Here is a 13,837-nt window from a genome sequence, read left to right on the forward strand (position 1 = left end):
GGGGGAGAGGCCCCTAACTTACTTCGCTCCGTCACTCCAACCTCCCTTTCTGGTCTCCTCCTCCAGCAAGTCGGCCCGCCGGACGCCGCGCAGCGTCGGGGGCGGGCGGGAGGTCGGAACCCGTGAACCGCGCTCTGCGCAATCCCTCTGTCCGTACGCCCGCCCGGGACCTGCTCCAGCCTCTAAGCGCCGGCAGCCGGGCCGGTGACCCGAGGCCCGAGGCTCCGCGCGACGCCGAGCCTGGGACACAGCACTGCGGCTCCATCTGGGGAGGCACTTCCAGCACCAGCGGACTGAGACCCCGCGTCCTAGCCGTCGGCGGCTTGAGAAGCGACGGTCAAGGAGACGGAGACCGCGGGGCTCCGCTCACCCGTCAGCCTCCGAGGCCCCCAGACCTTTGCTCTGGGGGAAGGTCAAACCCACCCGAGTTTGCCCTGAAGATGCGCCACGCCCCCTCCCCAGTCTGAGCCGGGCAGGACACCAGGGGGAAGCAGCGGCCGCATCCTCGTGCCAAGCAGAAGCGGACTCTTGTGCCGGGTCACTCAGCTCTTCAGCTTTTAGGAGAACTCCTAGGGGGGCGGGGACGGCGGCGAAAATGCGGATTTGAAACCGGGAGTCGAGGCGGACGTGGGGGGCTGGCGCTGCAGGAGCGGTCGACGCGGCGGCCCCGGGAGCCGCGTGGCCTGGAGGAGCGTCCGGCGGTCATGGGCGAGCTGGCTGTCGGGCGGCCGGGGGCCGACTGAGCGCCGGGCCGAGACCCCACCTCCCGGGGCGCCCGGGCGACAGTCAGTCGGCGGCCACTGCCGCCCGGCTTGGGGCTGCCCCCGGGGGTCCGGCCATGGCCGGCCGGGGTTGCAGCTGCAGCTGCGGTCCGGGCCACCTGAACGAGGACAACGCGCGCTTCCTGCTGCTCGCCGCGCTCATCGTGCTCTACCTGCTGGGCGGCGCCGCCGTCTTCTCGGCGCTGGAGCTGGCGCACGAACGCCAGGCCAAGCAGCGCTGGGAGGAGCGCCTGGCCAACTTCAGCCGCCGCCACAACCTGAGCCGCGACGAGCTGCGCGGCTTCCTTCGCCACTACGAGGAGGCCACTGAGGCCGGCATCCGCGTGGACAATGTTCGCCAGCGCTGGGACTTCACCGGCGCCTTCTACTTCGTGGGCACCGTCGTGTCCACCATAGGTAAGTGGGCCCTGCGGGAGGGCGGAGGGGCGGCCAGCCTTGCACGCGTTTTTCTGGCCCGGCGCTTCGAAGGGCGGGACCGCGCTTCCCAGCCCTGCATTCATCCACCTCCGCGCTCGGCCAGGTGGCACCGGTGTGAGCTGTTGCCTGATCCCCAGGTGGTATTGCCTCCCTGCTTCTTTAAGTGAGGTCCACGGACCAGCTGCGTCAACATCACTTGGGAGCTTGTTATAAATGCAGCCTCAGCCCCTCCCCAGACCACTTGAGTCCGAATCTGCGTATTAAAATCTCCAGGGAATTTGAGTGATCCTTAAATTGGAGACGTTCTGCTCTGGGAGTGTTCCTAGTTAAGGAGACTGAGCTTGAATTCATGGAACATTAGGAAGAAAGCTTACCGATCGGGACAGGAAACCAATAAACATTAATTGAGTTAGTACCATGCATGAGGCACTGGTCTGAGAGGGAGAAACAAATTTTAAAAAGACTGTCCATGACTTAAAACTTAATAGAGAGAAAAATAGATCGAAAACGAGTATTGGAAGTAAGGAGGCCAAAGTGCTAATGAGGATGGAAACTGTTTTCTGCCAGAAGGAAGCAGGTGGGGGTGGGGAGAAGGGACCTGTGGGCTGAACCAAATAGTGTTGGCCTGATTGGGGTCTGGAAACTAAAAGTGCTTTACACTCCGGAGGAGGAGAGAATTGCGTTCAGGGTCCAGTGAGCTCCCTGATCTGTAGGGAGTAGTGGAAGGAAAGCTAGGGGGATGGAGGGGGGAACTTTACTGACAGACTCAGGAGCTAGAGCTTATCTAGAGGCAATCGGAAGCTACTGAGAGGTTTTGAGCAAGAGTGTCTCATGGCTTTATTACCAGCAGAAGGAAAAAGTTTGGGAGTCTTTGCACCACACTCCTAAGGATTGTTCACACTTAAAGCATACTTGAGTGATAAGGGGGTTGGGAAAGATGCTGTAGAAATTCTGAAGAAAGTAGAGAGCTGGAGCGGAGGAGGGGGCTTTGGAAGGCTGCGCAGTCAGGGAGCGGCTCCCGGCTGGCTGCCGGAGCACCGGAGCTGCCGCAGGGCCGGCAGGGGGCCGTGCAGGGGCTCGGCTGCTGTAGCCCCTGTGCTGCCGGGAGAGCTCGTCAGTGAGGCGGTGCCAAGGCGAACTTCTTTGAAGCTCCCACGCAAGGTTGTCTTTGGTAGACGTTCTTCCAGGAGAAGGAGTGCAAGGTACAACAGGGATCAGCCTCAGGCCTGATTAGTCAAGAAAGACTTCCCAGGGTTAGTCCAGAAGCCCAGGGCTTCAGCTGGTGAGTAGGAGGCAAGGTGGAGAGGACTGGCATGATTCCCGATACACGGGCTGCGTCTGAAGTGCTTTGTGCTGAACTGCCCAGCTCACTACCGCAACCCTCTCTCATTTCAGGCGGCCCTGCCCATCCGTGGGCCATTATGACACCACGGTAACTGGGTATCTGCTAAGAAAGACTTTCATAGCATTCTCCACGATGACCAGAACACGGGCCCTGACGGGGATGGAGACAGAGTAATACCCTCCACGGTTCTCTCCCCCAGCCCACGTTCTCCACTGGACTCTCTTAGCAGAATTGCCTAATTCCTCTCATTTCTCAAAAGACAGTTCCAGAATTTCTATGTAGGGAGGACTTGGGGTGAGCAAACTGATTGGGAAGGGTTGCTGTGGAACTTTCCTTGAATCTGCTATGTCTGTGTAGCTGGTACAGGGTTTTGATTTAGATTATTCATTTGGGGGTGGTTTTGGTGGGAGATTGGGGAGCTAGGTCCTCCCCACCCCCTTCACAGGCCCCCCGTTTGTACTTCCAAAGGCCATGGACGTAGGAAGGAGCAGAGTGTGTGTAAAGACTGGTGAACACCAATGCCAGAGGAACCGCGGTTGTCATGGATGGGTGGGCATGTTAGCACACAGTCATCGGGGGCACAAATAGAATAATGAAGCCTGATGGAATAGAAGGAAACCTGCACCGAGAGTCTGGAGTTGGAGCTACTGACCCTGCCTGTAAGTTGGGCCGGTTCCTTAACATTCTGAACCCTATCCTTCTCTTCTGAGATACCTACAAGTGCCCGCCTTGGTATCTGGCACATTGTAGCTGTTGAGTAAATATTAGTCCTGTCTCCTTCCCACACCCTGCCCCTAGGCCCTGCCCCTCTCGCAGGGTTCTTGCTAGGGATAATGAGTTCATATAAGTGAATGTTCTTTAAACAGAACAAAGCACTATGTAAGTATGGGTTTATTTTTACTTTCTCATTTCTCACATGTCCTTAAATTGTTTCATTAATCGCTGATGTAATAACAGCACTTGCAACCCTTTATTGGGGTACATAATTAGGCACATACTGTGATTATTATGTGAATATGTGATGCAGCTAATTGCATAGATTAACCACAATTTCAATCAACACAATTCATATATGTGATATGTGATTCATATGTGTGAAGTGTGATTATCCCTGTTTTATAGATGAGGAAACTGAAGCTTCATGTTCTTTGTAAAATAAAGAAGAAAAAAAAAACCCATCTGTAATGACATCACCTAAAGTTGACCATGGTTGACATTTTGGTCATTTTTTAAAAATTGAAGTATAGTTGATTTACAATGTTGTGTTAGTTTCAGGCGTACAGCAAAGTGATTCAGTTATACATACATATATATCTATTTTTTTCAGATTCTTCCCACTTATAAGTTATTACAAAATATTGAGTATAGTTCCCTGTGCTATATATACAATAGGTCCTTGTTGGTTGGTGCATTTCTTTCTATTCTTTTTTCCCTATGGACACACATATGTACATATGTATTTTTCTAAATTTGGATCATATTCTATAAACCCTTTACATCTTGTATTTTAATCGTAGTATTACATGATGGTTTTTTCTTCTAAAAATTAGTTCCACTATGCTTTATTCTGCAAAGATGTTGAGGTAACAGATAACAAGAAAGCATACAGTAGAATAATCATAAAATGTAAATAAAATCTCAGAACTAGGAAAAAAAGAAGAACAGAAATATGGAAAGCAATTGGATCTAGGAAATTGGTAGAGAGGAGCTTTGTCTTAGCTGAAGTTCCCTCAGAAGCAGCTTCTGAGCCAAGAATTTGAGTGCAAGCAGTTTATTGGCAGATTCAAGGGATACAGGGAGGTGAAGGAGGAAGTGATACAAGAAAGGGAAGTCAGTCAATATAGGGTATGGTATTAGGCAGAAAGCATAGTGGGCAACTGATCCTTAATCTCAAGTGGAAGCTTGAGAACAGTGCAAAGCTCATGAACCAGACTTACCCCAGGCAAGGGAGCTGGGGTATTTATACACCCACACTAGTCAGAAATTGGTTAAAAGCTGCTTGGAGGGTGGGGGAAGCACAAAAATATAATTTCCAGGTACTTCTGTCCTGATTTTTCATGGACGGCCCAAGAGTAGCCTTCTGATAAGATATAGGCACTGGCCATTTGAAGTCAGACCAGTGTGTCCAGAAATGGTAAAGGAGATCCCAGGGGGTGAGGACTGAGTATCACCAGTGACTATTCAAGCTTCAGATTTGGCTGCAGGCTCCATGGCGGAGTCATGACCCACACTGGAATTCTTTTTTTTTGCCTATGTTGAGTCTTCATTGCTGCACGCGGGCTTTCTCTAGTTGCGACGAGCGGGGGCTACCCTTCGTTGTGGTGCGCAGGCTTCTCATTACTGTGGCTTCTCTTGTGGCGGAGCACGGGCTCTAGGCATGCGGGCTTCAGTAGTTGCAGCACATGGGCTCAGTAGTTGCGGCACACAGGCCCTAGAGCACCGGCTTCAGTAGCTGTGACGTGCGGGCTCAGTAGTTGGCGGCACGTGGACTCTAGGGCGTGCGGGCTTCAGCAGTTGTGGCACGCGGGCTCTAGGAAATGCGGGCTTGAGTAGTTGTGGTGCGCAGGCTCAGTAGTTGTGGCGCGCGGGCTCTAGAGCGCAGGCTCAGTAGTTGTGGCACATGGGCTTAGTTGTTCCGTGGCATGTGGGATCTTCCCGGACCAGGGCTTGAACCCGTGTCCCCTGCATTGGCAGGCGGATTCTTAACCACTGCACCACCAGGGACGTCCCCACACTGGAATTCTTAGTAGACAAAAGGAAGCGTACACCTTTTCCCAATATGCAATCCTCAAAAATATTTCCCTCTTGGGATTTTATATGGGAAACATTGCATAGGACAGTGGGTGATGCTCACAAACAACAATTTCCTGGAAAATGCAACTGAGGAGTTCATGCAACTGTTGTTTAATTTAAAAGTCAGAGCAGAGTAAAAAAACATTGTGGCCAGTTTCTCACAAGTTTAAACATAGAACTACATGTGACCCAGAAATTCCACTCCTAGGGAATATATATCCAAAAGAATTGAAAGCAGAGACTCAAACAGATATAGGAACACCTCAGAGATGCTGCGAATCCGGTTCCAGACCACCGCAATAAAGCGAATATCACAATAAAGCGAGTCACATGAATTTTTTTTGGTTTCCCAGTGCATATGAAAATTATGTTTTCACTGTACTGTAGTCTGTTAAGTGTGCAATAGCATTATGTCTAAAAAATGTATATACCTTAGTTTAAAAATACTTTATTGCTAAAAAACGCTAACCACCATCTGAGCCTTCAGTGAGTCGTAATCTTTTTGCAACAGTAACATCAAAGATCACTGATCACAGCCCACCGTAACAAATATAACAATAATGAAAAAGTTTGAAATATTGCAAGAATTACCAAAATGTAACACAGAGACACGAAGTGAGCAAATGCTGTTGGAAAAATGGCATCAATAGACTTGCTTGTCACAGGGTTGCCACAAACCTTCAGTTTGTAAAAAACACAATAGCCGTGAAGCACAATAAAGCAAAGCACGATAAAAAGAGGTATGCCTGTATTTGTACACCAGTGTTCATTGCAGCATTATTCACAGGAGCCAAAAGGTGGAAACAACCCAAGTGTCTATCAGCAGATGAATGGATAAACAAAATGTGCATGCATACAATGGAATGTATGGACAACGCAGATGGACCTTGAAAATATTATACTTGGTGAAATAAGCCAGACACAGAAGGACAAATACAATTCGACTTAGATGAGGTATTTAGGATAGGCAGATTTCATAGGGATGGAAAGTAGAATAGAGGGTACCAGGGACTGAGGGAAGAAGGGAAGGCTTATTTAATGGCATTTTTGTTGGGGATGATAAAAAGGTTTTGGATATAGATAGTGGTGATGGTTATACAACAGTGTGAATGTATTTAATGCCATTGAATAGTACACTTATGAATGGTTAACATGACAAATATTATGTATATTTTACCACAGCATAGAAAGAGCAGAATATTAAAACACAACTCAGGGAGTTGATTCTGAAAGAGGCTGGTGATCAGACTTGAAACAAGAATGAATTTGAAGTACTCAGAGAAGTAGATTGACGTCATACTCTGTGAGTGATCTTCTGTAAATATCTTTTTCTCTCAAATAGGCATTTGTTAGGCTTTTGTTTTTGTGTTTGCCTGTGTATTTATAACTCAGCTTCTGTCCACAAAGGATATGAGATCATTTGCATATTGATATGGTCAGAATAGCCTTAAGCCTTGGGCTATCCCATCATCTCAGTAGCTTAACACAACAAGAGTTTACTTCTTACTCACCCAAAGCCCATTGCGGGCGAGGTGCTTTACCAGGACAGTTATCTCCTGGGTTGGCCCAGTGTTCCAGGATTCTTTTATCTTGTGGCTGCTGTTTATCAGCTCATGCCTCCAGCACTGCCCAGGAAGGGACAGAAAGGGTTGAAGTGTGGAGCACCTGCAATTAAACGGACACTACCTGGAGGTGACAACAAGTCACCTCCACACGCGTTTCATTGGCCAAATCAAGTCCCATGGCTACACCCAACTTCAAGGATGTAAAGAACCACACTCCTCCCTTAAGTCCAGAAGTGGATAAGACTTGATCTTGGTGAACAGCACAGATGCCTACAGCACATATATGTACAGTGCGCTAGAAATGGATACTAACGGATTTAAGACATTGGGGAGATGAGAAAACATGAGTAGGATAGGACAGTTAAGCCACAAATTGTTAATACACACAGAGATATATGTCAAAAGGACCCACGTAATTGCCAGATTTGGTTGTGAGTTTTCCAGTTGTTGAAAGAAAGAGGCAAGGGCAACCATTAAATGGTTCCTTTTATCCAGGCTGGCTGCTTGGAAGACACCCAGCTTTTTTAGATGTGAATAAAAATTTCTCCTATAGATTGTCATGAAAGGGACAAGATAATGTGATGAGTAGTCTTCTCCACTGCATCTCAGCTGTGAAAGAGAACCCTATGCTCTTGCACGGCATAGCATCCCTCAGTACAAGGTGCAGTTCCGTAAAGGCCCCTCTGCCCAAGTCCAAGGTCATGCAGGGCGGTGTCCAGCTTCCAATTGTATGGTCCCTACAACTGTGGGACACTTGGCCATTTGCCATGTTTGTATCTTACTTTCCATCCATTGTCGTTTCCTGTTTAATGTTTATTTAGATATAGAAACATTTTTAATTTATGTGCCATTTCATATTTTAGTTTTTCCTTCTGATTTCTTCCATTGTTTTTGTGTAGAAAATCTTTTCCCGTCTGTAAGAATGCTTATTGGTTTTTTTTTAATTGAGGTGACATTAGTTTACAATATTATATAAGTTTCATGTGTACAGCATTATATTTCTACTTCTGTATACACTACAATGCGCTCGCCACCAGAAATTTAGTTTCCATTTGTAGCCATACAGTTGATCCCCTTTACCCATCTTACCCTCACCCTGCCTCTTCCCTTCTGAGAACCACTACTCTGTTCTCTGTATTTACATGTTTGTTTTTGTTTGATTTAGTTTGTTCATTTATTTTTTGTTTTTTATATTCCACATATGAATGAAATCATATGGTAGTTGTCTTTCTCAGTCTGATTTATCTCACTTAGCATAATACCCTCAAGGTCCATCCATGTTGTCACAAATGGTAAGATTTCATCTTTTTATGGCTGAGTAGTGTTCCATTGCATGTATATATATGTGTGTGTATCACATTTTCTTCATGCATCTGTTGACTTAGGTTGTTTCCATATCTTGGCTATTGTAAATAATACTGCAGTGAACATTGGGGTACATATATCTTTTCAAATTGATGTTCTCATATTCTTTGGGTAAATACCCAGAAGTGGAATAGCCGGGTCATATGGTAGTTCTATTCTTAACTTTTTGAGGAACCTCCATACTGTTTTCCATAGTGGCTGCACCAATTTACATTCCCACCAACAGTGTAAGAGGGTTCTCTTTTCTCCACATCCTTGCCAACACTTGTTATTTCTTGCCTTTTTGATAATAGCCAGGATGCCAGTTTTTGTTCAGTAGTTTTTCAACTGCTCTACACTTTTAGTCATAGCAATGGTTGTTAAAACACTTTAACCTATTGTTTCATGTGAACGATGATGGGTACATTTTAAGACTGTAGCCAAGGAGCAGTGCTGGTCATGGGGAATGAGGGAGCAGAAAGAGTGGCTGGTAGGAATTTGCATGCATTCATTCAAGGTAGGGTCGTCTCTCTTGGGATCTACTACCAAATTTTCATGGGGAAACTCTCAGACTGTCCATTCTGAGAACCCTGGATTTGTTTAATTATTTGTTTCCTACTTAGGAAACTTCAGTACCTATCTTGAAATTAGAGACTTTGCAGGCCATAGCTCTTACTCTCCACTGCCCAGCATTCTCATACACATACATGTTAATTTCAGCTTGTTTCATTAGAAATTCTCATTTATGTTATAAAACAGCGATTTCCTCTTCTTTTATCCTAAATTCCCTCCTGTTCTCTCTTCCCCTTCATACCTTTCTCTGTGAAGGAGAGATGGGTTTGGTATGAATGTAACCCAAATAATTCTTGGGCTCCTTAGGGTTCTTAGGGTATTAGTGTTCCATACAAAAAAGCATGTTCCATTAGCCCAAAGTAATGGAAAAATTAATTCAATTTTTCCTTGTGTATCTCTAAAGAATCTTAGTCTCCAATTTGTAACACAAAGGAAAGCTTCCTCTCTCCCCATCTCCCAGTCTCTCATTCCTCAAAGGAGTTCTGGAGCCTTTTATCCCGAAACCCCTCCCCAAATCCTCCCCAGCTGGCAGCCCTCTCAGTCTTTCTGTCCTTCCTGGTCTCTTCTCCCCCATCTCTCTCTGCTCTGTATTATCGTGATTGACTTGACCTCTCCAACTTCTTTTAGCTTCCCCTCATTCAGCCTAGTCTTCATAGTAAAGCACAGCCCCAGGAGCTGACCCAGCAAGCAACAGTCCTTTCCCCTGAGGAGGAAAGAGAGAAGGACAGGGGATGATTACTATCACCAGCCCATCAGTGACTTTATACGCGGGGACACTCTCACCCTGTAGAGGAACACATTACTGTGTTTGGACCCAGAAGCCCACGGTCCTGCTGAGGACAGTGGGGAAACACACCTCATCAGGAAACATCTCCATCATCATCATGCTGCTCTCCCTTCACCCTCCAACCTTCTGCCTCCTTCTTTTCAGTTTATCTGAATTGCTAGACATTATACCACTTTTCTGAAAGACTGCACCTTTAGCACACCCACCGCATCTTCCTTTGGCCGGAGAGCCATCATAGAAGCGTCATGAAATGTTCAGGATTTATTGTTCCCATTCTCTGATCAACCCCCCAGCATCTCTGCTATTGATCACCCCTTCTTGGAAGGGAAATCCTGTGGTCAGTGAGCCCAGGGGTCAGACCAGGAATGCAACTGAGTGTGACTTAGAGGTGTGGGACATTAGGGAGCAGTGGGGCATGTGCCCTGGAAAGAGCAGCATTCAGGCATTCAGATTCTAATTACAGAACAACATTGTCCTGGCCAGACAGGTCTGAGGACAGCTCGACTCCAGAGTGTGAGTCCCTCAGTTAAAGCTTTGATCATCTGTGAGCTCCAGGCTGCTTTCCCTTTGAGAGGGAGAAGGATAAGAAGCTCTGAACTCTTCTTCATCAGTAGCAGCATCTTGATTTTTGCACTTCACTTAAGTACCTGTTTGTGCAGGACACTTGATCATCACAGAGTGTAAATCTAACATATTCGCTATCACATTGTGCACCCACTAATCTCTAAAAGGAGCTGGGGGTAGTTATCAATATATTCTCTTAACTCTTCTGATACTCATGACTAAACATATTGTATTGTAATCCATAAGTACCTACTATTCTGGTTTTTTTCCTTTCCTTTTATGTTATTTCCTATACACTTTCTCAAGAATTCCATGTGTTCAATTAATGTAGAATAGTTTATTTAACCATCCTTAAATTATTGGATTTGGGGGTTACATGCAATTTTTTTTACTCTTGTGTTTAATTAAAAATTATGAAATTTATTGAGTGCTTTACCATAGGTTAAACCCAGTACAATCTTTACACATGTTTAATTCTTATAACAACCCCATAAGGGTAGGTACTGTTAATATTCTCACATTACAGACCAGGATCCGAGGCCCAGAGAGCTTCCAGGCAGTGTCTGAAGTTACCCAGTGGAAGTAGTGCGGGGCATCCCTTTAGAGCTTATGCTGTGAACCACCACGTCTTTGCCATTTCTTCCTTTGGGGTCCTTGTGGGGAGAATTGCCGGTTAAAGAGATCACAACCCCTTTTTTTCAGTGGTGATGGTCCTTAGGCAACCTGGGGTAATAGAAGAAGACAGAGATGGCCTGGTTAGCAGAATGTCAGGATGGTAAAAGGTTTGGGTGGTGTTCTGCCTACCTCCCAGGAGTCCACATAATTAGAGCCTGTACCTCCCATTGGAATATTTGATGTCCTCTCAAAGTTACAAGTGTCCTCCCATCACCATGACAACTAATGTGCCTGCCCCCAGAATTTTACTCTCCAGTTTGGACATATTTGATCCCAGAAGTCACTTCCTGACTCTGCCCATGAACTCTTGGAATACTGGCACCAAAGCTGTGTCTTGGGTCTTCCTTAGTATTAAGCATCTGATGAAGATCAGATTGATCTTAGAGACCAATCTTAGAGACCAACATCGATCTTAGAGACCAACCAGGCAAGTGGTTTTCAAACTATGCTCCAAGGACCCCTGGGATTCTTTGTGGTATATAAGTGCTGTCTTGAGAGCCAAGGGGGGACACATCAAGTTCTTATCTTTGTTGTATGTATTTATTTATATATGTCCCAAATAATTATCCTATTCTGCTACCTTTTTATTGACTATTGTTTGGAATGTAGAAAAGATTTTTATATACCCAAATACACTCATTTTCACTGGCATTTTTTTTCTATATTTTTTCATAAATTTAGGTCCTCTCTGTGGTTGAGATAAATATTCTTATCCATTCTCTGTTTAGTTCTAACTCAACTCAAAGTTATTCAAAAGGACTGTTTTATAAATGCTTTTTTATGGCTGGCTATATAATTATGCTTTGATTTATTTCTAAAGTTATCACATAATGGTTTGAGAATGTGCATTTTCCAGAGTTCTCTTTTTTATTTGAGTGTTTCTGTACATCCTGGTATCTGTATATATTTCAGTTGGATTTTTTCTTACCTTACAGAATTTTGGAGCAGGAGGGAACATAATCCCCAACCACACTCCAAGCCTAGTAAACACACCCAAAATAACATTTGTGTGTTTGGGGACATATAAATTCAGTGTTATTGATTTCATCACTTGTGTAACTTTAAATTTTATTAATAATACTTTTGTTTACTTCTTTATGCTTTATATGCTAACAACTATTTTTAAACTTACATTTGATTAAATTCCTGCATTATATTAGCAGAGACTTGCTGACTTTTGGATCCTCTCTCTAGTTTTAATTTTTAAAGTAAACCACTTAATTTTTTTAATTTCCGGGTTTTTAAAATTTTATTTATTTATTTTTGGCTGCATTGGGTCTTCGTTGCTGCGCACAGGCTTTCTCTAGTTGCGGCGAGCGGGGGCTACTCTTCGTTGCGGTGCGCAGGCTTCTCGTTGCGGTGGCTTCTCTTGTCGTGGAGCACGGGCTCTAGGTGTGCAGGCTTCAGTAGTTGTAGCACACGGGCTCAGTAGTTGCGGCTCGCGGACTCTAGAGCACAGGCTCAGTAGTTGTGGCACACGGGCTCAGTTGCTCCGTGGCATGTGGGATCTTCCCAGACCAGGGCTCGAACCCGTGTCCCCTGCATTGGCAGATGGATTCTTAACCACTGTGCCACCAGGGAAGTCCCTACCATGACTTCTTTATCCATTCATCCATTGATGGACACTTAGGTTATTTCCAAGTCTTGGCTACTGTAAATAATGCTACAATGAACATGGGATTGCAGATATCTTTTCAAGTTAGTGTTTTCATTTCCTTTGGATAAATACCCAGAAGTGGAATTGCTGGATCATATTAGTTCTATTTTTAATTCTTTGAGGGAACTTCATACTGTTTTGCACAGCGGCTGCACCAGTTTACATTCCCACCAACAGTGCCCAAGGGTGCTGTTTTCTCCACATCCTCACCAACACTTGTTACCTCTTTGATCACAGCCATTTTAACAGGTGTGAGGTGATATCTCATTGTGGTTTTGATTTGCATTTCTTTGATGATTAGTGATGTTGAGCATCTGTATGTCTGCTTTGGAAAAATGTCTATTCAAATCCTCTGTCCATTTTTTTTTAACATCTTTATTGGAGTATAATTGCTCTGCCCATTTTTAAATTGGATTGTTCGGGGGTTTTTTGCTATTGAGTTGTCTGATATATATATATATATATATAGTATTTATTTATTTATTTGGCTGCGCCGAGTCTTAGTTGCGGCACTCGGGATCTTCGATCTTCGTTGTGGCATGCAGGATCTTTTAGCTGTGACATTCAAACTCTTAGTTGCGGCATGTGGGATCTAGTTCCCTGACCAGGGATTGAACCTGGGCCCCCTGCATTGGGAGCGTGGATTCTTAGCCACTGGACCACCAGGGAAGTCCCTATGTAATTTGGATATTAACCCCTTATCAGATAAATATGATCTGCAAATATTTTCTCCCTTTCAGTAGGTTGCCTTTTCATTTTGTTGATGGTTTCCTTTGCTGTGCAGAAGGTTTTCGGTTTGGTGTAGTCCTTCTTGTTTATTTTTGCTTTTGTTGCCTTTGCTTTTGGTGGTTTGTAGTTTCTATCTCTCTTTTCTCTCTTAAAGTAGATGTTCATTCAATCTTGCTCATCTGTGGAGTTCCTCCTTTCTTACTTTCCTGCTATTTCCTATAAGCCACTTCCATTCCCACCAGAATCTTGAGATCTTTCTTTGGGACTTAAAATTTGAAAACTGAATTTATGCTACAGTTAGCATTTTCCCCACTAAGGGCTTTTTAAATTAATTCTGGCTGTTGATGTTTTCTGCTTCAGATGTTATATTTTTGGTATTTGGTGTGGAGGCATGCTATATATACTATTTCTTGACCCACTGTATTTTTAGACTTAGTTTCTTTTATTTAACAGCCTGTGACTTAATACCAACATCTGTAAAAACAAATGTGTAGAAGGCATGCTTTGACCACACAGGGATTTACTGGTGTTCCATTTCATGGAATGATGGATGAAGACCATCCATCTGGGAGTTTATAACTTGAAACAACAACTATCACTCCCTCT

At 44.9% G+C, this 13,837-nt stretch overlaps 1 protein-coding gene across 1 annotated transcript in view; it reads left to right on the plus strand.

Annotated features, from left to right (window-relative positions):
- Positions 1 to 838: 838 nt before the first annotated feature.
- Positions 839 to 13,837, plus strand: part of LOC130707522 (potassium channel subfamily K member 13-like) — a 124,401-nt gene continuing 111,402 nt past the window's right edge. The window contains exon 1 of the mRNA XM_057542482.1: positions 839 to 1,178. Coding sequence (XP_057398465.1) covers positions 839 to 1,178 — 340 coding nt within the window. The remainder of the gene's footprint in view (positions 1,179 to 13,837) is intronic.

This window comes from Balaenoptera acutorostrata, chromosome 3 (assembly GCF_949987535.1).
Source record: "Balaenoptera acutorostrata chromosome 3, mBalAcu1.1, whole genome shotgun sequence".
Classification (NCBI taxonomy): domain Eukaryota; kingdom Metazoa; phylum Chordata; class Mammalia; order Artiodactyla; family Balaenopteridae; genus Balaenoptera; species Balaenoptera acutorostrata.